The 25,018-nt window shown below is 37.3% G+C and overlaps 2 protein-coding genes across 2 annotated transcripts; one reads left to right on the forward strand and one right to left on the reverse strand.

Annotated features, from left to right (window-relative positions):
- The first annotated feature begins 2,603 nt into the window (after nt 1-2,603).
- On the forward strand, nt 2,604-16,537 carry LOC114252953 (uncharacterized). Its single transcript, XM_028187652.2, has 5 exons — nt 2,604-2,690; nt 4,068-4,152; nt 4,518-4,627; nt 8,062-8,242; nt 16,485-16,537. Exons 1-5 carry the CDS (start codon nt 2,604-2,606, stop codon nt 16,535-16,537), a joined length of 516 nt encoding a protein of 171 aa, XP_028043453.1.
- On the reverse strand, nt 5,334-7,337 carry LOC114252373 (piggyBac transposable element-derived protein 4). The gene has a single exon (XM_028186857.2). It carries the CDS (start codon nt 7,296-7,298, stop codon nt 5,553-5,555), a length of 1,746 nt encoding a protein of 581 aa, XP_028042658.2. The 5' UTR covers nt 7,299-7,337; the 3' UTR covers nt 5,334-5,552.
- Nucleotides 16,538-25,018: the final 8,481 nt, after the last annotated feature.

Genomic DNA, 25,018 nt, shown 5'->3' on the forward strand with positions numbered 1-25,018 from the left:
TCGTATCATCACATGTCCATACCATCCCAAACGCGCACTTCTCAGCTTCTCTGTCACAGGTGCCACATTTAGACTTCCTCTAAAATATTTTTAAAAAAAATCGGCTTACTGACGTTAGTTGAACGTGACGTCATAAGAAAATACTGATGGAATAGTTTTTTACTCATCGTGAAATAGTTCTGTTGACTTATTGTTATAGTTTTGTCAATTATAGCATAACCTACGATCGCTGCACTAGCGGACCGATGCTATTTATTTTAATGATGAAAGCACGAATATTCGACAATATATCACTGAACATATATTTAATATCGAAAGAATCATTGCCTTTATCGCCGCAATTATCGTTGCTACAAACAATTGACGAGCGTTACCATGCGGCATTACCTTAGAGCGAGGTAGCGCCGCATGAGTCATGTTTTATCGTGCGTGCAGCCGGCTCCATCGAATTATAAGACGTTGTCACGTCAAAAAAATAATGTAATCTATACTAATATTGAAGAGGAAAGATTTGTTTGTTTGTTTGTTTCGAATAGGCTCCGAAGCTACTGGACCGATTTGAAAAATCCTTTTTCCATTAGAAGCCGACATTGTCCCTGATGAACATAGGCTACTTTTTAAAAAAAAAATTTGTTTTTTTTTTTGGTTTCATGTGTGTTTTAAGGTTTCCGAAGCGAAGCGAGGGCGGATCGCTAGTTGTTCATAAAATAATAACTTTACGTTATTTTTTTTTTTTTTGAAAAGTGTTTCCGAAATGAATTGCTTTGAATTATCTAATAACGTAACGAGCCGTTATACGTTTGTTTCAAACAAACACCTGTAATAAAATATTCATGTCCGCGACGTATCTTTCACAAACAACGTCTCAATAAAAATATTACGATGCGAATACCCGAATGATGTTTGTTCGTTTGTAAGAGTATATTGTTGAAGTGTGCCAGAAATATACTGAGTCGTATAAAAATATTCATTCATTCCTTTAGACGTAAAATTGAGAGTGTATTGTTAGCTTTTAGAAAGGCTAATGTACCGTCAGGTGTTAAGTGGTTACTGGAGCTTATTGGTGGTGTAACATGAACGAAGCTTTCCACCTTCAGCTATTTTTTTATTGCGTTTATAAGCAGATGAGCATACGGTTCGCCTCATGGTTACTGTCGCTGACGGGCACCAATACTAGGGGCACGACCAAGGTCTATCATCATCATCATCATCATCAGCCTTTATCTGCCCACTGCTGGACATAGGCCTATCGCTAAACCATAATTTTTCGCAATACCATACTGGATAAAATTTAGTTTTCCCGTTTTACATGTTAATTTTTTATGATTTATTTTTATTGCATAGATGGGTGGACGAGCTTACAGCCCACCTGATTATAAGTGGTTACCGGAGCCCATAGACATCCACAACGTAAATGCCGCCACTCACCTTGAGATATGAGTTGTAAGGTCTCAGTATAGTTACAACGGCTGCCCCACCTTTCAAACCGAAACGCAATACCTACTGATTTGCGGCAGAAATAATGACTACTGTACTGAAACTCTGCCTAATTTAAAATAAAAATGAGCTTTTAATTCGAACATCAGTCTAGTTTTGTTACTGCAAATATTTACCTTTTAATACTAGTATGAAAGTAGCGTATTCCATTAAGGAGAAAGCACCAAGTGAAATGGGAAAATTGAATTTCCAAGAATTACAGTCTCCTCGATATCATTACTCATTTGTCTACGAGAGTGAAGCGGAGCTACGACTTCCAGCTACGAAGCGCTACGACGTAGCCAAAAACTAATTAACTGTCTAGACACAGTGCTCTATCAGAGTATGTAACTTAATAATGGTATAGTTAGGTGTGGATCTCGTAATGAAAATTTTTGTTAAGCTACGATTTTTGCACCTATACAAAATAATGAGCACATCTAGACGGCGTACGCTAGATATCCGCATCGAAGATATTGGGTTTCCCCGAAATGGAACTTGGAGGTTTTCTTAGAGTTGATTTGGCTGGTAAATTGAGCTAACGAGGAGTGGGAATGGAAACATTCGAGTCCAGGTTAAAATGGTTGTATTGAATGTCAATGTTTTTGGAATCTAATCTTCTTATAAGCTTTTAAAATTTCTGAAGTTTGGTGGGAACGCGAAGAGCGTAGGTTTGTGAATTATTTTATTTTGTTTGAACTGTGTAGTATCTGTGAAATTTCACAAATTACAAAAAATGAAACAGAGCCGCTAGACATAGCTTCTCGGGTTCTTCAAAAAAGTCTACTAAAGTCTTTGTAAATAACCACCATTTTGCTGAGACTTTATTTCATCCCATCTCGCGTTATTTAATTTCATCCTAATTGCTTACAGTCTAAAATAAATTAACTTCACCTCATTTCATCTACATAATTTTTCACTTATTTGACTCGATATTATTTTTCATATAACAGAATATATAAAAGATTAGGCTGGATTGTGTGATACCTTTGCTTTTCCTGTTCGCAAAATGCAACTATACTGCTATTGAAATTTTCTGACAGACTTATTTATGTTGTTGATTTTTGCAAAATTTTATAACAGTTTTGGTGTTTTATGAAATCTTTTACTAAACGATCTACTGCGAAATGTGTGAACTAATACCAGAAGCTGAGAATTGTTGTTATTTTATATCATTAAGGATCGGAATGCTTTTTATTTCCGTTCTAGCTATAGTGAGTGTGCACAATCATAACCTGTTTTGTAAACAAAATGATACATTATCAAAATTTTCAATCATTTATTTCGCTAAATTAATTTTTTTGTTTAGTTTAAAAATAAAAAAAATAAAAATGATTATTTATTTATTGGTTTCGATTTTTCGCATTACATACAATTTTATGTTAAATTTGATTTACATACGACAAAGGCGTTGATGCGAGTGAGGTAGGTTGAAAATTACTATCGCTTCCGGCGAACTGTTCTATAACTTGTTGGTAGCAGCTTAAAAAAGCTTTTTTTATGTAACAGAAAACCAGAGGCTACGTCTTACTCATATTTGTTCGTAATCGACATAAAGGTCGAATTATCCAACCGAATTCTGAACTTGGATTCGGTTGGATCCAAGGTTGGTATAGGCAGAGCTGTCATCTAGCTAAAAATACCGGAATTCGTCCTTTTTTTTCGGTAGTCAAACTAGGCTTCGGCCCATCTATTATTATATAGTCGACGTCACTGACAGACATAATCAATGACAGGGGCATAGTCAAGCCGCTACGTAAATATGAACATTTTAGCATTTTGAATGATGTAGACGCTAGGTAAATTTACCTGTATTTTGTATCATTTTCCGACCATCCGAGCTAGTTTTAATAACAAATAGACCGTAAAATTTCGTAAGATAATCGGACGAGTGATCAACTATAATTAGTGACAACTTACCATCAGGTGGGCTGTACGCTCGACTGTCTACAAAGGCAAAAAAAAAAGTTGACTATAACTAGTTGATCACTCGTCCGTGAAAGTCGTCGTAGCCTAAAGGATAAGAGGTCCGGTGCATTCGTGTTGAGCAATGCACCGGTGTTCGAATCCCAGGCGGGTACCAATTTTTCTAATGAAATACGTACTCAACAAATGTTCACGATTGACTTCCGCGGTGAAGGAATAACATCATCTAATAAAAATCAAACCCGCAAAATTATAATTTGCGTAATTACTGGTGGTAGGACCTCTTGTGAGTCCGCGCGGGTAGGTACCACACCACCCTGCCTATTTCTGCCGTGAAGCAGTATGCGTTTCGATTTCAAGGGTGAGGCAGCCGTTGTAACTATACTTGAGACCTTAGAACTTATATCTCAAGATGGGTGGTGCTTTTACGTTGTAGATGTCTATGAGCTCCAGTAACCACTTAACACCAGGTGGGCTGTGAGCTCGTCCACTCATCTAAGGAATAAAAAAATGAAATAAAAGTTCGTAACGTCAGAAATAATAATAAAAAATAAACCCTTACATTAATTTTATGTTCACGGCTCACGAAAACCGAAGAAAATTCTATTAATATTTATATAATAATATATAATGATATATAATAAATTGTTAATCATATATTGCAGACGACTGGAGGTATTACGCTGAGCGTCATAGAACAACACTCCAACGTTAGTTATGACAATCTGAAGAATGTTACCACAATCAGAGGTGAATTCAATAAATTATTATTCGGTCTTGTTCCAGACATATAATGCCTGAGTATGAATAGTAACTATACTGAGACCTTAGAACTCATATCTCAAGGTGGGTGGCGGCATTTACGTTGTAGATGTCTATGGGCTCCGGTAACCACTTAACACCAGGTGGGCTGTGAAATCGTCCTGCTGTGAAATGTGACAATAGACCCATAATAATGTTCAAACTTGTAATTTAAATTAATTATAGTCGAGTTTCGACCATTGGGCGACCACAAGTCATTGTAAATGTCCCTTTGATTAACTTTTAGTCTAACAAAGATTCGATATTTTTTGTGTAAAATAACACTTAACTTAAGCATGTGTTTTCTGCTGTAGATCCCAACAAAGCATTCTCGCACATCGGGTCGCTGATAAGGTCCGGAGTTACAACCATGTCGGTGTTCTTTATGCTGATGGGCGTCGTTCTGCTATTCGGTACTCTGACTGTTAGTCTTATTTAGAAGCGAAACTTATTAACCGAATTTTTCGGAGGTTTTTTATTCGATATTTTTTTTGGAACGAAGTTCCTTATGGGAGGATGCGGAGGGGTACCCTAACCGGGAAAAACGTCCGTAACGTAAGATTTTTATTAGTAATGCACATAGTGTACGACTTAACTTTGTAATAAATAACGTACAAAAAATAACATATTTTTTTATCATTAATTGACCACGATCTCAGAGCGTTCGTTTGCGCAATACACTAACTCTTATGCAAACAACCGTGAATGAAGTGTACCACAATAAGTTCGCGCGTTACCGAATGACCGTGGGTTGTTGCGAAACCTCCGGTTTTATTTTCTTTATACCTCGAATAGAACTTATAATTAATATTTTTATAATAAGAAACTTCGTTCCTATCCGGTTTCCCACGACACCACATATCTTTTTAACACGCTAAACGCCATGGGGGTCACCGGTGACCTCACCCTTCCTCTATCATAGCGCCATGGGGGTCACCGGTGACCTCAACGTATAGTCATATTCAAACTACTTTTTCTCGCCGCCGGCCATACTGACTGTTACTTTATTCGTACTCCGTGACCGGCACGGCGCTGTAGAACTATACTGCGCAGTGGGACAAACATACCTTGTAAGGAATTGAAAAAATGAAAGATAGCGAAAAAAGTAACCAAAATAAAAATTCAGGATATATAATTCAAATTAGTCTTTATTATTTAAACGAAAATTAGCAGTCTTTATTTTTTAATGAAATACAAACATAAAAATCAGTTTTACTGAAAAATAAAATAAAGTTCTCATTAGTAAGCATAATTACAAACAACCATTAGAAATATAAATAATTAGCCATAATATTTGACAAAACATGCTGTAAAAGATGAGATAAGAAACCTTTTATAGCATCAACATATTAGCGATGGACATAATTGAAACATTTTAGACAAAAGTGAGGCTCCCCCTTACATTGCACACAGTACGTACTCACTTTCTTAGCTTTATTCTTAGCTACTTTACGACCAAATTCCTGTACTGAATCTTTATAACATTTCACGCAAAAACGACGCGTGTCTCTTACTTTTCCTTCCTTTAATTTTAGAACATGCTTGAGTCTTTTAGGTCTTTCATTGATAATTATTTCTTGGGAATCTGCTGGCCGAGTCAAATAATTTATGAGAGCCCTCCTAAAGTCGACAATTGAAGATTTGCTCTGCTTATTTTCATTGTACATGACCCAAGCATTTACAACTGCCGTATTTAGAAGTAGTTCTATTGCCAATTTTCTATACCATTTTACGGTTTTCCGCAATGGCGAAGAATAGGCACCCATCTGGTCACTCATGTCTACAGACCCTTTCGATTTATTATAATCCAAAATAACTTTTGGTTTACGAATCTGTTTGCCTTTTTTCACCACCACAGCAATTTTGTCGGAATGCTTTGTCGACAGCATAAGCACGTCCCTCTTATCTTTCCATTTAAGCACTGTTACTCCATCTTCATTCTCCATAGCCATTGTTTCACCTTTTTGCAGTTTCGAATCAACAACAGCCTTAGGCAATCCTCTTCTGTTTTTTCGCAATGTGCCAATTAAATGGGTTTGCTTCTCCAATAACCGATAAGCCAGTTGCAAGCTAGTGTACCAATTATCAGTTGCTAGCGTGTGTCCTTTGTCAAATATATTTTCACATAGTGCCATCACCACATTTGTTGGCGTAGTATTTATTGCGTCAATGTTTTTCCCACTATACAAATTAAGTTTGCAAGTATATCCGGGAACAGTACATAACTTAAATAGCTTCATGCCATACTTGTGTCGCTTACTTTTATTGTATTGCCTGAATATTATTCGACCTCTGAAAGGTACTTGGCTTTCATCCACACAAACATCTTCTTTAGGCGAATAATATTTCTGGAAAGTAGCATTGAGAGCATCGATTAAAGGTCTTATTTTGGCAATACGATCGTTTCTGTCGACAGATAAATTGTCGCTAAAGTGTAGGTATTGCAGTAGTAACTCGAAGCGGTTCCTACTCATAACGGTGGCTGGAAAAGTTTGTCCAAGTATCTTGTCTTTGCTCCAATAATAAGCTAATTTCGGCAGCTTTACTACGCCCATAAACAAGACCAGCCCAAGAAACTGTTTTATTTCTGTCTTGTTTGTTGGCTTCCATGAATGAGACCTTGATCCAGGCTTTGTTTGCCTGGCTGTGATGTTTTGACTTGCGAACAAATTTGTCTGCTCAGCAATCATTTCAAGAATTTCTTCAGGCACCAATAGATCATAATACTGGTCAGGGCCAGCTTCTTTCAGCAAATTAGAATATGGAGGTTTCATACCCTCGAACTCGGTGAAAGGAATCACTGATGGCTGTCGTCTTTTTGGCCTCGACCATTTTGAGGAAATACGGTCATTTTGCGATATATTGGCGGCAACAAAATTTTCAGCCGACTCACTGTCACTATCACTATCACTTGCGATAACCAAACGTCTTTTCTTTTTCGGAAATTGCATGGGTTCACTATCCGATTCTATGAGAGCGTCATTGTTTATAGAAGCGCTCGAAAAAGAAATTTCTAACGCGTTGATTTGCTTCCATTCATCCTGCGTAAATTCGAAGTCCTCCATAGCTAAATCCATATCTAAAGGCTCGCACATTAACTATTCAATAAGAAAATGATGACAGCTAAGATAGTAGGAACGTAATTGATCTAGTAACACACGTTCTATCACCGTAAGCGCGAGCGCACTACTGGTGTAGCGGGTGGCCGGCGGGGTGGCCGGCGCGGCGCCGAGTACCGGAAAATATATTTTCTGTATTTGTGCGCCATGGGGTGCACCGGTGACCTCAGCTATGTATTTGACTGTAACTATGTAACCCATGTACAGAATTGAATAAAACTTATTTTCTATACGTATCGTAACATAATAAACAAATTACGACCAAAAGTATTTTTACGATTTTTATTTTTTTCTATCGGCGTTTAACGTGTTAAGGTGGTTTTTCGAAGTTGAACTTCTTCACCCACGCTTAACTTGGGGAGTGAGCTGGTTAATGCGTAACGTGAGCGTTACGAAAAGTGTGATCGGGCGAAGCGAACGGAAGTTGAGAGGGAGATATAAGTTAGTGAAGGTAGAAAGGGAGAGTGAGGGAGAGGGATATTTCGTATATTACTTTAGGGGCAAGAGAGGGGGTGCGAGCACACATTTTCTTTCTTTCACTCTTTCATAGCCAGTTACGTTACGTATGTATATCTTAGAAACAGTGCTGGCCTATTATATTATCTGTGTCACACTGTAGGAGCAAGCGAGAAAGCAGCGTGTGCATACTACCTTTCTCTCTTAAAGAGTAGTTTAATTTTTTTTATTTTGTATTTCTATGGAAACCGCATCCTCTCGATTACAATAACCTTTCTTTCAGAACTCCGAAGGGATGGTCCAAGTATTCGTATGGGTCCTGTTCTTGAACATAGTATTCGCTTTCTTTCTCGTCATCGCAATTTGCTTCGAGTGCGTGCTATATGACGACAGATGTATCTTTGGGGAGATGGACTGGCTCTCGTCGTCCGCTTTGCTTGTGCTCATAATAACATATTTATTTCGTAAGTAGTCCTTTGATATTAGTCACACCGATAAAGACTACACTGGGTCAGAGTATCGAAATACTTACAACTGTATCAATTAGGGTACAATAAAATAAATAATAGTTTAAAAAAACTAGAAAAAATAAGCTTTTATAGTAAATCCAACTAAAAAATTGAAAATAAATTTTAATAATTTTTATTAAAAATAGTGTAAGGAAAAATGATTTTGTTGTAAAAAAAAGCGTGGGGTGCATGGTATCAGTAGTTATAAATACTTTATGAACAGATATGAGTAGAAGGGTTATTTTGATAATATCCTGAAAAACAGCACAGTTTATTTTCTCTTTTTTAGTTGGATTTTCTATAAAAGCGTATTTTTTTAGTTTTTTTAAACTATTATTAATTTAAATTCCATTTTTTCGTTGAATTTCAATTTTTTCATATATTTTTTTTAAATATTGAATTGTCATCGGTCCTTAATAAGTATGCCAAATTTCGAGTTAATCCGACGTTTTGAAGGGGGCCAAAATCATGTTCAAATATTCCGTTACATACTAACATACATACGTCTGAAGCTAATAAAAGCGTATTAAAAGCCTTGGTGTGTTTGATAATATTAAAAAGTGATTCTTATTTCAATGGTATATTTTTGGGTCAATATTTTATCTTACACGTTAAAGCCGAACTTTTCTTGTACAATAAAGAGTTTTTCAAACCTCAAGGTGAGTGGTATTTAATACTAAAGAATCTAATGTTACAAAAATACTCTTTTATGGTGTTTTTATCTATATATTAATACGTGAAGCAAAAACTTTGTACCCCTTTTTACGAAAATTGCGCGAACGGAGGAGTATGAAATTTCTCACACTTATAGAGAATATAGAGAAGGAGTGCACAATGCTAATATTTTTTTACAATAATGCATAAAAGATACTTTAGATCAATAAAGAAAACATTACACACACTACCATGTATTTGACACAACACATACATAAAAATGTACTCTTTGTTTACTGTCAATTGGGAAACTTTTGTTATTGTTTAAAAAGTCTGGGGTCGAATTGAAAATAGTAGATTAATATTGTTTGTCTTTAATATTATTGATCTGTAGTGCAATTTTGGCGAATATTATGATTATAGTCGAAATATAATAGTGTTTGACAATAGAACCATAATAATGTTTAAACTTATAATTTTAAATAAATTATAGTCGAATCTCGACTACTGCGGGGCCACTAGTTTTCATAAAACTGTAAATTACTTCAGGCGGACGGGACGGTAAATGTTCAAATAGCTTGACGAATAGAATTTATTCGTCATATAATTTGATGGACTTAACTTTTATACAAACTGTTTTTGCGATATTTGAGAAGCGCCGCGTAAACGATGTTTGCCAAACTTTCATGCCTTGTTTGTAGGGATCAAACACTCGTACATAAAAACGAGCTTCACAAGCATTGTTACACGTTTTCTCTGGATTTTATTGTGAACGGATTCATCATAAGCAAAAAAGATCAAGCATTAACGTATAATTTCATATTTGTTTTACACAAAAAAAACTCAACTATACAGATTTGCGAGTGCTCTGAGGGATTGTTCGAGATGATACCGGCATCTCGTTTTTACCATCGCACCGCCCGCCACCGGAGTAGAGTTCATCCATACTACCTGGAGCCACTGCGGTCATCCACAGTGCGTTTCCAGAGGTCTTTTTTGCCACGTACCATCCGGCTATGGAATGAGCTCCCCACCACGGTGTTTCCCGAGCGCTATGGCATGTCCTGCTTCAAACGAGGCTTGTGGAGAGTATTAAGCAGTAGGCAGCGGCTTGGCTTTGCCCCTGGCAGTGCTGAAGTCCATGGGCGACGGTAACCACTCACCATCAGGTGGGCCGTATGCTCGTCTGCCTACAAGGGCAATAAAAAAAGAATTGTGTGTGTGTTAGTTAGTGTGCCTAGTATTTATAGAGCTATCCTAAAAGTTGTTCCGTAGCTATTTAGAACACGTTAAAGTTTTTTGCATTTACCGATATTCGATTTGAAAAATTCCAATGATGGTCTCAAGCTACTTCACCAGCGTCGAGAGAAATAAATAAATGAAAAGGGCATTACGAGAAACGTTAAACTAAACTCACTGATTTAGCCACCAAAAAACCTTCGGGAAATACTTCTCAGAGACCCTGTTTTTTGTTTATTTTTATTTATTGCTTGGATGGGTGGACGAACTCACAGTCCACCAGGTGTTAAGTGGTTACTGGAGCCCATAGACTTCTACAACGTAAATGCGCCACCCACCTTGAGATATAAGTTCTAAGGTCTCAGTAAAGTTACAACGGCTGCCCCACCCTTCAAACCGAAACGCATTATTGCTTCACGGCAGACATAGGCTACTTCACTAGCGTCGAGACAAATAAATAAATGAAAAGGGCATTACGAGAAACGTTAAACTAAATTCACTGATTTAGCTATCAAGAAACCTTCGGGAAATACTTCTCGGAAACCCTGTAGGTCGTATTAACTTTCTTGGAAATCGTCGTCCCCTCCACGCATGGTACCAGTGAGCTCCGAATGTATTCTTCTTAGACGCAATACGTAATTTATTGAATACATAGTATCTGGTATCCCCTTACCTTAAAAACGAAATCTTAAGTCAAAGTTTTTTTTTAATTAGTTATAAATTTTTATTTTTATTTTTTTTTTATATTTTACATTGTTGTGTGCTTGTGTTTGTTTAAATCTAGCTTCCTTAATAAATATGACGTGTTCCAATTTTAAAAAGAAAAGTAATAATTTGCTGAACTCAAACTCAAGTGCATAACGATTGGTCGGTCTGATGCTGGTGTGCGCGTCAGTCCGCAGGTGCCGGCGGAAGATCAGCGCCGCAGTACCAATTGTTTCGTTACTGTTAGGCATTGCTGAGCCGGTAACCGTTTCCAAGCCTCGTTATTTTGCCTATCTTTGTTTTTATTTTTCTGTACCTAATTTAGGTTTGGAATAAGTTGTTATTATTATTATAAAGTCAAAGCAAGCCAGACCTCGAGATACTGTAAGTTATTTCGGACTGTATATTATAAACATTAATCTGTAAATATTGCTTATAAACTATTAATAAACAAAAGCTAGTATAATTATCAAGCATCGCCGAACAAGCAACTTAGTCGGCCGTGATCACAAAAACTGTGGAGTATATCGAACTTAGAAAATTGTTAAAGGAAATGATATTAATTAACCATTATTGATCGTAACTTGGCCACTAGTATGTGTGCCGGATACTTACTTGTGGATACTCATTGCTTCATTACTGGTGGTAAGACCTCTCGTGAGTCCGCACGGGTACGTACCATCACTCTGCCTATTTCTGCCATGAAGCAGTAATGCATTTCGGCTTGAAGAGTGACGCAGCCGTTGTAATTATACTGAGTCCTTAGAACTCATATCTCGAGGTGGGTGGCGGCATTTACGTTATAGATGTCTATGAGCTCCGGTAACCACTTAACACCAGGTGAGATGTGAGCTCGTCCGCCCAACTATAAAAAAAAAATTGTCTGCCTACGTAAGCTGCAAAAACATATGAAGAAGCAACAAGCTCTATAATATAATAGATTGAGATCGTTATATGCTAATTGATATCGCGACTATATCAGTTCTTCTGAGATCCGAACTCTGGGATGATATAAAACAGTGCTTACGTGTAAATTAAGCTATGGAGCAATTCGATTGTATTTAGAAGCACGTTCACCGATTCAAGTTCGCGTTCCGTCTTAATAAATAATTAATAAATTTGAAAATTCTCCGTAAATAGCCTTATCAGTAATTGATTCTCTAAAAGCTTAATAAAGTATGGAAGTTTTCGAATATTCACGATTATAAAACGTTGGAGATTCGACGCTCTAAATATTATTATTTAGATAGAGATTTTCATTCCATTGAGATTTTGATCTCGTTTCTAACTGAGTGCTTGTGTTGCCGTCCATATATGAGTCGACTATTATCAAAGGCGGCAATGTGACTTTCGGACAATTATTGGTAAATCAGAAAAACGAATTATTGACTTTGTATTCCATTGGCAGTCACAAAACTCTTCGGAACGACATCTTAGATAAATAACAGGTTAACTATTAACCTTTATTTAATGCAGGTTTTGAACCGTATTCTTTGAAGGAGACGATTAAATTCAAATAAATCTGTATTGACATATCAATATTTTTTTTTTGTCCAAATGCACAGATTGCCACCTTTGATAATAGACGACTCATGTGGCTGCTAAGTGCTGCGTAAGCTAATAAATTTATAAGATTTATTTTATAGAAGAAGGCGTAGTATTTTTATTCAGTTTTCTTGTCTTGTCTTGAGTCTTAAGTACACATAATCAAAACTAGTTTTACGGTTTTATTCTTGCCTATTATCGTCATTATACAATACTACTAGCGGCCCGCTCCGGCTCCGCTCGAGTCTTTAACAAAAACGTCTACGGTATTTGACGTTGTTTTATTTTTTTAAATAAAATAACACTTATTGCGGCATAACTGTAATAGTTAGACATATGCTGTCGCGTCACTTTTTGTAATTAATAATGTTTTTTTTTTTTTTTTTTTATGATTGAAGGATTACTGGTGGCCCGGAGGCCTTTCCAGTTTCACCAGGACAGGTGGGCGAGCAAAGGCTCAGCCAGGAGGGGTGGGATTTGCTAACAGCTACCCGAGCGCCTCCGAAGGAGACCTAACAGCTCAAGAGCAGCTGCTTCGCGAATGAATCTAGTACCGGATCGGAATCGCGACCCGCTGAGAAGATCCGGCGAGAAACTCAGCGAGCTGATTCATGGGTTAGGTTGCACGGCGAACTCTTTGTCGAGTTCGACGAGTACGGTTACCGAGGTCCCTAAGCCTGCTCCTAGAGCTGAAGGCGTCTAGTGCAAAGGTTATTGGATCTGAGGGATCCGTAAGGACGTGTCTAGGGCGTCGACGGTGACTGGCTCCTACATGATCAGGATTCGGGGAGTAGTCAGCGGCGGCTACGATAAGGCGATTATCATGACGCATAGCCTTATCGAAGTACCGTTCCGACGCTGACTTCATGTATTTCTGGATAGATTCGAGGCCCAGGTCGTCGTGTAGGTCAACGTTCCTCACGAACCACGGAGCTCCGACGGCTAACCTGCAAAAGCGGGATTGTAGAGATTGAAGGGTGTCTATGTGTGTGCGGGCCGCGTGAGCGAACACCACACTCGCGTAAGTCATGACGGGCCTTATGCAAGTTTTGTAAAGTGTCACCTTGTTCCGAAGGGACATTTTACTCCGCTAATTAATAATGTGTTCTACAAAGTCGTAGTACATTATTTTATTCTATAATTAATAGTTTTCGCAGGGCACGCGATGTTAAGAATGTTTTAGTATTTTTACACCTTGAGTTACATTATTAGAGTTTTAGTAAGGATCCCTAATTTTTTTCAAAAAAAGATTATAACCTATGTCACTCGGGAATAGTGTAGCTTCCAAACAGTGAAAGAATTTTTCAAATCGGTTCAGTAGTTTCGGAGCCTATTCAATACAAACAAACAAACAAATCGTTCCTCTTTATAACCTAACTAGCGACCTGCCCTCGCTTCGCTTCGGAAACATTAAAACACACATGAAACCAAAAAAAATATTTTTTTTTTTTTTTTTTAAATTAGCCTATGTTCATCAGGGACAATGTCGGCTTCTAATGGAAAAATAATTTTTCAAATCGGTTCAGTAGTTTCGGAGCCTATTCAATACAAACAAACAAACAAATCGTTCCTCTTTATAACCTAACTAGCGACCCGCCCTCGCTTCGCTTCGGAAACATTAAAACACACATGAAACCAAAAAAATAAAATATTTTTTTTTTTTTTTTAAAGTAGCCTATGTTCATCAGGGACAATGTCGGCTTCTAATGGAAAAAGAATTTTTCAAATCGGTCCAGTAGTTTCGGAGCCTATTCGAAACAAACAAACAAACAAATCTTTCCTCTTTATAATATTAGTATAGATGTCACTCGGGAATAGTGTAGCTTCCAAACAGTGAAAGAATTTTTCAAATCGGTTCAGTAGTTTCGGAGCCTATTCAATACAAACAAACAAACAAATCGTTCCTCTTTATAATATTAGTATAGATATCCCGATGTAACGAATACTTTACAGTCTTCGATATTATTAAAATTTATTTTACGAAAAAGGCGTTCGATTAAAATTCAATTTACTTTCGGATTTCTCCAATATCAAAACTCTGACATGTCAAATAAATGAATTAATTTTTTCTTTTTTTATGTTAGATGTTTTAAACAATTCAAATATTCCTCTACCTAGTGTTGATCAAGCTGTGGGATAGTCTCCGCTTAATTAGTCGTGCAAACAACAAATAAAGTATTTCACTATAGCTTATTAATTCAATTGATATTAATAAACATGGCATCGATGTCGTCAATCTCCTTTGATGTGCGATAATTTCATGTGTATACGCCCTTTGAATTCGTTTTTAATTAAGCAGTGGCTTATCTGTGCCCTGGAATTGCTGATGTCCACGAGCGACAGTCACCACTCACTATCAGATCGACTGTATGTTTATATGACAAGAACGTAATAATAGTGTTACGCCGGTAAGAGTAACGCCATCTATCGCCGGATAGTCGAACGAATATCGAAGGATCTAGTAGTACCCAGAATATTCGAGAATTACAACGCCATGTATTGTCAGATAGTGGAAAAACAATACTAGAAATGTGTGGAATACTCTCGATAATTCTAGGAACGTGGTATCGGCTATAAAAGCGTTGCAGAGATGGCACGCAGTCAGTCAGTAATCGGAACTACTCGAAGCGAAACAGCGAACGGATCACCTGAAGCAAAGCGGAACAAGCGAATTGAGAGTTTTAAAGTGTTTGTTGAGTGTTTAAGTGCTTTCAGTGTTGAATACAGTTTTTAAGTTGTACTTTGGTGAAATTTTATTTATCTCGTACCCCAGCGCGTAACAATAGTAAAGTTTACTGAGAAAACGTGGTCAATTGATTTAAATCAACTCTCTCTCCGTTAAACGACAAAGCAAGGCCCAACTAATTCGTTCACCAGACGGACACAAAAGTTTCGTACTGACGCGCGACGTACATACGGCAACGAGCTTTTTTTTATTTTTTGAGCTTTCAGACCGAAGCTTACTAATTGAAAGTGGACCGTAGGAAAACGTACGAAAAAAACATTAATGAACTAAAAAGCTGTCTGCTGCTGTCTGGTTTCATGGAAATTAACTTCGCTGTGAAATATTTGGAACTATTTTATTTCGCTCATCTATTTAATACAGAATAAGAGGATCATTGAAAAAATATCGTTTATGTTTGATTTTTCAGAACTTCATCAATAATTATCAAACTAATTATATGTACTTACGCTTACAGAAGCAAATCATTTTTTTTTCGTCCATTTTCCATGGTCTAGTAACTTATTTCTGCATATTACTATGGGCTAGTCGTTTATTTTTATATATTGCTATAGGTCAGAAGTTTATTTTATATTGAGTGCAGCGGATTTATGATGTATTCGGTTTGCAGTGAGCCAATAGTTTATTTCTAATTATTGCTACCGGCCAGTAGATTAATAGTGTTTTTGGGTTTGCTTATAAGGCCAGTAATTTCTTTGTGTTTCTTTTACAGAAACAGTTTTGATATATTGTGATTTTTTTTCTTTATTGCCCTTAAAGGCAGATCAGCATAGGGCTCACCCGATGGTGAGTGGTTACCGTCGCCCATGGACCTCAGCAATGCCAGGGGCAGAGACTAGCCGCTACCTACCGTGCTAATGCTACTTAACTTCCTTATCCTATTAGCAAAAAACGTGTGCAGCGTAAAATAAATCTGTAAAATCGATCAAGCCTTTCTCTTGTAATGCTCCGTCATGCAGTAAGACTTCTGATTTTAATACACTTTTATTAGCTTTAGACGTATGTATGTTTGTAACGGAATCTTTGAACATGATTTTGACCCCCTTCAAAACGTCGGATTAACTCGAAATTTGGTATACTTATTACGGACCGATGACAATTAAAATAAAATAAAAAAATTGAAAAAATAAATAGAAAAAATTTAAATTTAACTAAAAATTAAAAAATAAATAATAGTTTAAAAAAACTAACTAAATACGGTCTTATAGAAAATCCAACTAAAAAATAGAAATTCAAAAAATAAAATTATCAATAAAATAAAATTAATTTTCTATTATTCATTTATTTACATAGATATATATTTTGTTACAGTTTGGATATATTTTATATCTGTGGCGAACGGTTACGTTATGAACGAAAGCTAGTGAAAATAAACACGAAAATCATGCAAGGAGTAAGTTAAGCTGTATTTATTTTGTTGTTGAATAAATAAACGTTCTCAGCGCTTTTGATTTATTTTTCATTTCATTACGCGATTTTTTTTCCCGAAGCAAGAATTTTAGAACGTTCTTAAATTGCTCGATTTTACGATGCATCTGAAGTCGTCGTGGCCTAACGGATAAGACGTCCGGTGCATTCGTGTTGAAGCGATGCACCGGTGTTCGAATCTCAGGCGGGTACCAATTTTTCTAATAAAATACGTACTCAACAAATGTTCACGATTGACTTCCACGGTGAAGGAATAACATCGTGTAATAAAAGTGAACCCGCAAAATTATTATTTGCGTAATTACTGGCGGTAGGACCTCTTGTGAGCCCGCGCGGGTAGGTACCACCACCCTGCCTATTTCTGCCGTGAAGCAGTAATGCGTTTCGGTTTGAAGGGTGGGGCGGCCGTTGTAACTATACTGAGACCTTACAACTTATATCTCAAGGTGGGTGGCGCATTTACGTTGTAGATGTCTATGGGCTCCAGTAACCACTTAACACCAGGTGGGCTGTGAGCTCGTCCACCCATCTAAGCAATAAAAAAAAAATGCACCAGTGTAAAATTTATTTTGTGTAAATTCCAATTCTATTTTCGGCAAAGCCGCGAGCTTATTATTGTCAAACTTTTCACACAAATAACTCGGTTCTCGGTGCTTTTAATTGGAACGTGGTTCTCCTGGGGAGAAAAAAATACACTATAGAAACGAATTATAATGATAATTATTTATTTTAACAGACGTTCTAAATATAACATACTTATTTGATGTCTACTATGTTGTTTTATTTCCTTAATTCTGATAATAAAGAGTAAATAAATTACTGTGACTTCATACTTTTTGTATACCTATATATTCTTCTTCTTTTTCTAGCTTCGATTTCTTTAATAACTGAGTTTTTGTTTTTTTTATTGCTTAGATGTGTGGCTCACAGCCCACCTGGTGTTAAATAGTTACCGGAGCCCATAGACATCTACAACGTAAATGCGCCACCCACCCTGAGATATAATTTCTAAGGTCTCAGTATAGTTACTACGGCTGCCCTACCCTTCAAACCGAAACACATTGCTGCTTCACGGCAGAAATAGGCAGGGCGGTGGTACCTACCCATGCGGACTCACAAGAGGTCCTAGCACCAGTAAAATTCAGTATTCTGGATCATTCTAAGCCATTTGCTCCATCTTATAATATGATGTTTCGAATTTTATTAATCAAATTACAATATGCGATCTTAAGTCTTAGCGTGAGCTCAAAAATTCATAGTTATGTATTTATTTATTTATTAGATGGGTAAACGCATTTTACACAGCTAAAATTTGGTTTAAGTCATTACCGTGGTTCGTAGAAATCGCTTCGTGAATCTCACCACGCACCTTAATAAAGGTCTTCGTTTTCTTTTACGTGTATTACTGGTGGTAGGACCTCTTGTGAGTGCGCACGGGTAGGTACCACCGCCCCGCCTATTTCTGCCGTGAAGCAGTAATGCGTTTCGGTTTGAAGGGCGGGGCAGCCGTTGTAACTATATCGAGACCTTAGAACTTAAATCTCAAGGTGTGTGGCGCATTTATGTTGTAAATGTCTATGGGTTCCAGTAACCACTTAACACCAGGTGGACTGTGAGCTCGTCCACACATCTAGGCAATAAAAAAAAAAGAACACCAGGTGGGCTGTGAGCTCGTCCACCCATCAAAGCAACAAAACAAAAAAAAATTAAGCCTGCTTGTAATTTCGGCATAATCTTTACGTTCCTTATAATTTACGATTTAAAATTCAAATGAACATGAAAACGCTTAGGATTCATCTCGAACGAAGCTTTTCAAAGGCATCTGGAAAAGAGGCTAAATACGATTGAGAAAAATGTGATTTTCCGTATACGTTTCCTTGCAATGCTACATTTGATTTCATCGTTCGTGGAACACGTTTTCCCGCCATATATAGAGTGTTCGAGAACTACCCCCTCGAATGCTAATGCGAAAGTTCTAGCAAACAACAAACCTCGCGTGAGCCATAAAAAATATTATTTTTAGTTTGTACTGTTAGGCGGGTAAGAGCAACGCCATCTATCGTCGAATAGCAGAAACGAATATCAAAAGAACTAGTGATAACGAGAACGCTCGGGAAGTGCAACGCCATCTATTATCAAATAGCGGAAACATAAAACATATCGAAACGACTGGCTTTCCCGAGAATTATGTTGATAATTCTAGGGATTTCGTATCTGCCGTAGAATCTTTGTCCTGGTAGGTAGAAGTTGAGGCATCTATTTCCGACTTAGTCTGGCTTAAGTGGCTGTACCATCGGAGTTGACTTGCTACGTCACATACCTCAACGCTAGTGTAGGAATGTAGTCGTAATGTCTAAGCAAACAAAGCAGTGTTTTTATTAATATCACATTTTATGAACCCTCAATGTAATGCAACTGAACATGTCAGATGTTGCTCGCATCTACTTGAGTTCGCGGATACTTCTGTTGTATTACCATTCCGACAGCTGTCCTCATTTTCAAGAACGATTCAAACACACCCTGTATAATGTATAATATGTGAAGACGAGAAGCAGCTCTATCCTTTCTTCGTCTGTTTATCAATCGATTTTCTATTATTTTAGTAGCTACTGATGCGCTTTGGGTTTTCAATAAATAAATGGAAAGAAAGAACACGCTAATGACAAAACAATATGATATACAAAACGAATCTAAGTTTCTTTTCTGATTGATGGATTACTGTTGGTCCGGAGGCCTTTCCAGTTTTGATCTAAGTCTTGAGGTGTCAATAACTAAATAATTAGTGAAATTAAATTAACTTAAATTTTGAAACTTCTATGGTGAAGGAGTGGTACCGTGTAATAAAAATAAAACCCGCAAAATTATAATTTTCGTAATTACTGGTGGCAAACGTCTTCTGAGTTCGCACCGGTAGGTACCACCACCTTACCTATTTCTGCTGTGAAGCAGTAATGCGTTCTGGTTTGAAGAATGGGGCAGCTGTTGTAGTCTGAAAACTAAGACCTTCCAACTCTTGTCTCAAGGTGGAATTTTCGTTACAGATGTCTATAGGCTCCGGTAACCACTTAAAATCAGGTGGGCCGTGAGCTCGTCCACCGATCTAAGCAATAAATAAATAGTACCAATTGAGGTATGAATGATGAGGTGTTAACATCGTGTACTTAAATCAAAATCAAACCAAAAAGTTATTTTGCCCGTATAGTCGTATTTACGGCATGTCTGGGGTAGGTAATATCATCGTAGGGATCTCTGCCGCGAAGCTATCATACTATAATGAGGATACGGCAGCTGCTGGCTTAATACAATTTTTTTTTAATTTTTTTTATTGCTTAGATGTGTGGATGAGCTCACAGCCCGCCTGATGTTAAGTGGTTACTGGAACCCATAGACATCTACAACGTAAATGCGCCACCCACCTCGAGATATAAGTTCTAAGGTCTCAGTATAGTTAAAACGGCTACCCCACCCTTCGAACCGAAACGCATTACTGCTTCACGGCGGAAATAGGCGGGGTGGTGGTACCTACCCGTGTGGACTCCTAAGAGGTCCTACCACCAGTAATAAATTGAGAGGTTATGTTTCAAAATGCAAAACATTAAGGTTTGGATTTCTCTGCTCTTTGGAATCGCATCATACCAAAATAGCAGTCGTAACGTTTGTAAGAAGTAGTCGAAAAGTCATTATTATCACTATACGAATGTGAAGGCAAGTCCACATTTCATTAATAAAAATCTCCTGCACAGACTCGAGACGGCTTCGGATGTAGATGAAAGAGCTTTTGTATGTCTTTAGAGAGAAGCTGAAAACGAAATATCGTCGCATTCTTTCGTTTCCAATTCAATGTTTTATCAGACAAACAAATATTTTTCTGTGCAATATTTAATCTCTCCCTTCCCAGCTATTTATCCCACATGGTGGTGGGGTCAGCTTTCCTCACTTTACTCCTCCGTTTCGCTTTGTCTTCGACAGCCTCGTCAGCAACATTGCATTCCCCTTTATCCTTCAGCACTACATCAATATTTAATACAAACGGCCCGCTCCTGCTCCGTTCGGGTCCTTAACAAAAATTTCTACAATAATTGACTTTGTTTTATTTTTTAAAATAAAAGAACACTTATTGCGGCGTAACTATAATAGTTAGACATATGCTGTCACAACAATTTTTGTGAATAACAATGTGTTCTACAAAGTCGTAGTACATTATTTTATTCTATCATTAATAGTTTTCGCAGGCCACGTGATGTAAAGAATATTTTAGGTAATTTTTTTACACCTTGGGTTACATTATTGGAGCTTTAGTAAGAACCCCTTATTTTTTTTCAAAAAAGATAAGAATAGTGTAGCTTCCAAACAGAGAAAGAATTTTTGAAATCGGTTCAGTAGTTACGGAGCCTATTCAATACAAACAAACAAATATTTCCTCTGTGTAGATTTAATATTGATTATTAAATTCAATATTTAACATGTAGTGTATGTAGTACATAATAAGTCATGTAATTTGTAAGAATAAAGGAGTATTAAACCAACACTTGGACAAGACAGTTGTTTTCATTCGAAATAGAAACTCCCTTCATGGCGACCCAGCCTTGTTTGGATTGAGCAAAACAGCGGGTCAAGTTTCGGCTTTAAAACTAATGCAGAAATACAATCAAAAAGAAAGTTACCGGCATATCTGCAAACATTCAACACTATTTTGTTTAAGTTTTGCCACGTACCATCCGGCTTTGGAATGAAATATTTTCAGTGACGTATCCTAAGCGCTATGACATGTCTTTCTTCAGACGAAGATTGTGGGAGAGTACTTAGCTATAGGCAGTAGCTTGACTGGGTGCCTAGTATTGCAATATATATGAGCGGTAACCACTCATTATTAGCTCGTCTGCCCACGAGGGCAATGAGAAAAAACGTCAGAGTAGATAGTAGTAGTTATTGCTATTTTAAGAACGATAATTAAATACCCCCTGTATTCGTACAGATGTAGACGCAATTCGCTGAGGAAACATCCCATATTAGTAATGTAACATTATTGAATAACGAACACATTGGAGTAACTTAACGCTAACTTAACAACTATATGGTAGTACTAAGAATGGCTAGATAGATCTAATAATATAGATAATATATGTGAAAGCTTTATATATGTTTCTTTTTCAATTTAAAATGTATATAAGCTGAGACAAGACAATTGTAGCTCTCAGATATCGACATATAAAATGGAATCTATAATAATTTTTTTATTGCCTCTGTAGGGAGACGAGCATACGACCCACTTGATCTTAAATGGTTATCGTCCTCATGGACGTCAGCAATGGGCATAGGCACAGCCGTGTCGCTGCTTACCAATTTGAATTTGACGCAAACGAACCAATATTATTTTCATGCTAACTGTGATAGCTGCTGCTGACTTAGCGGTAGATAGAGCAACGTCAGCTTCAACTATCCTCTTTAAATCATAAATGTTGACTTTAGTTACCAGGCTATTACGGAGTTCATTTTTAAAATCAAAATTTTCATGTCAAACCAATAACAAGTCGTGCATTAGTTTGTAGGGCTCATTCCATAAGTGTCATTAATGTTGGGAGATTTTTAATCGACATTACAACCGCAATGGAACTTGTGTTCCATAATTACTCGTATTTTTTACCGTATCCGTAATTATAAATCTTTTTCATACGCTTCACAAATGTAGTAAAAACAAAATACGAATCAATACACAAAATATGATTGAATTTGAAAATATAGTTCCATATTTTTAAAATATAATTCGTTTGAATTCAGAATTTATTGTCAGCCATAAATAAGTTACGTTTAAAATGGCCAGTATTATAAAATAACAACTTTACAGGTAAAGACTAGGAATTTACTCTACATATTACAACTATTTAAAAAAATTCGGGATGTGTAATTATTAAAAATGAAATAAATTAATTAAAGAAATTGGTTCCTCTAAATAGGACCTTCATGACTTGTCAACATAATATGTGTCTCTCATTATTATTAATACACTTATTCGAATAGTAACAATTTAAACAAAAAAAAAAAACAAAGGTAAAATAACATCTTGCACACAATATAAAACACATTTGACTTCTTCAATTCTTCAGACAGAAGCCCTATCTGTTTGTTACTATATCTGTGGTTAACTGAAAGCTATAAACTCTTAATGTATCCGGTAGCTAGCAAGGAGCCGCTCCAACGACCTGATAAAAATATATTAGAAACATTTACAGGAAAAAAATGTTAGTGTAAGCTAGTGTAGTACAATTCGGTAAATTAGGATTGATGTGACAATAATTAAATTAAGGTTCTTCATTTTTGGAGGATTTTTTTTTTCGCACTGTTATGGGAATTCTCTCTGAGGTCGTTTTAAAAAAGGAAAACTCTTAGGATACAACTATTTATTGGATTTTGAACAATATGGATAATGACTCTCAGAGTAATCCCGGCAGCCGCACCCGTACTCTAACACAGTTCACTGACTACTGACCGTTCTCCGGTCTCCTATCAAGTCTCTACCTCGGACCGTCTAGTCAGCGGTTCGAGGGTGTCAGCAGTTTAGGGTTCGGTAGGGATATATAACAGCACGCAACATGAACCTCGTGGCCTAAAGGATAAGACGTCCGGTGCAATCGTGTTGAGCGATGCATCGGTGTTCGTCTCCCGCAGGCGGGTACCAATTTTTCTAATGAAATAGGTACTCAACAAACGTTCACGATTGACTTCCACGGTGAAGGACCCGTATAGGCCTAATACCACTTTTGCACCAGAAACTAATTTGGATTTTTTTAATTTTTTTATTGCTTATATGGGTGGACGAGCTCACATCCCACCTGGTGTTAAGTGGTTACTGGGTCCCATTGACACCTACAACGTAAATGCACCACCCACCTTGAGATATAAGTTCTAAGGTTCTAAGGTTCTAGTTACAACGGCTGCCCCGCCGCCCCGCCCTTCAAACCGAAACGCATTACGTGTGGATCCAAAAGGACATTTCTAGGGCAAATGAAGTCCAGTAGCGCCAGCCTTGTATTTAAAAATGAAACGCACGATTCTTTTAATTTTTATAACAACAAACAGAGCGTTGGTATCATACCCCAACGGTAAAAGCAAGCTTTGTTCATATCGTAAGATCGGTTCGCGTGAAGCGGTCAATAGCAGGGCATATTTTCGTTAGTGGAGCTAACCTGGATAGTTATATCGGGTCCCTCGGGGCGACTGTGAACCCTGCTAACGTGATTATGATCTGTATTTGTGGTACATATCATGAGAAAATATCGAAAACTCGTTTTGTGGGCTAACGTAAACGCGGTTCCGTATTGAGAGCTTTTTTTTGAAATAGAACGCCACTGATTAAATTGAATGAGTGAATCGAATTGAAGTCGTCGTGGCCTAAAGGATAAAACGTCCGGTGCATTCGTATCTAGCGATGCAACGATGTTCGAATCCCGCAGGCTGGTACCAATTTTTCTAATGAAATACGTACTTGACAAATGATCACGATTGACTTCCACGGTGAAAGAATAACATCGTGTAATAAAAATCAAAGCCGCAAAATTATAATTCGCTTACTGGTCGTAGGACCTTTTGCGAGTTCGCACGAGTGTGTACTACTACCCTGCCTATTTCTGCGGTGAAGCAGTAATGCGTTTCGGCTTGAAGGGTGGGGCAGCCGTTGTAACTAAACTGAGACCTTAGAACTTATATCTCAAGGTGGGCGGCGGCATTTACGTTGTAGATGTCTATGGGCTCCGGTATCCACTTAACACCAGGTGGGCTGTGAGCTCGTCTACTCACCAAAGCAATAAAAAAAAAAGAGTTCTATTGGTCTATATTAGTACAATTAGCAATAATGTTTTATTACTTGTAAATTGCAACTACGGTGGGAAGTCCCTTTGAGTGTAGGCCTCGACCAGAGAGAGTTTGCAGGGCATCTTCAGATCTATCACACAATGGCCATAAAATGATTAATGAATAATAAGATTCCAACCGTAGAAGTTCTTCCCTTTGTCGTTTTCACCAATTTGGTGTAGCATTGGTACTGGTGTAACAACTACAGTACACTTAAACTATAAACGCGTTAGCAATATCGATTTCTACTGCTCCCACATACTTGCAGTTCAACACAAGCTATTACAATGCAGCATCGCAACCACAGGTCCAACGAAATTGATTGACCATGCTTCCTAGTCATACATGTGTCTTCAATACGTCATCACAGCATGCCAAAACCAAGACCACACATCAGTGCTTACGGTCTTAAGCGAGGTGCTTTACTAATGACCCTGTCGCTGCCTTCGAAGGATACGACCCATTGAAGACTTCGAGCAGTACTGACACTTGCAAGCTAAATACGACTCTTCATCTCGGAGAGGAGTAGCAGTAGTCCTTATAGAATAGAAGATATTTTAAAAAAAATG

Source organism: Bombyx mandarina, chromosome 26, assembly GCF_030267445.1.
Source record: "Bombyx mandarina strain Sakado chromosome 26, ASM3026744v2".
Lineage (NCBI taxonomy): Eukaryota > Metazoa > Arthropoda > Insecta > Lepidoptera > Bombycidae > Bombyx > Bombyx mandarina.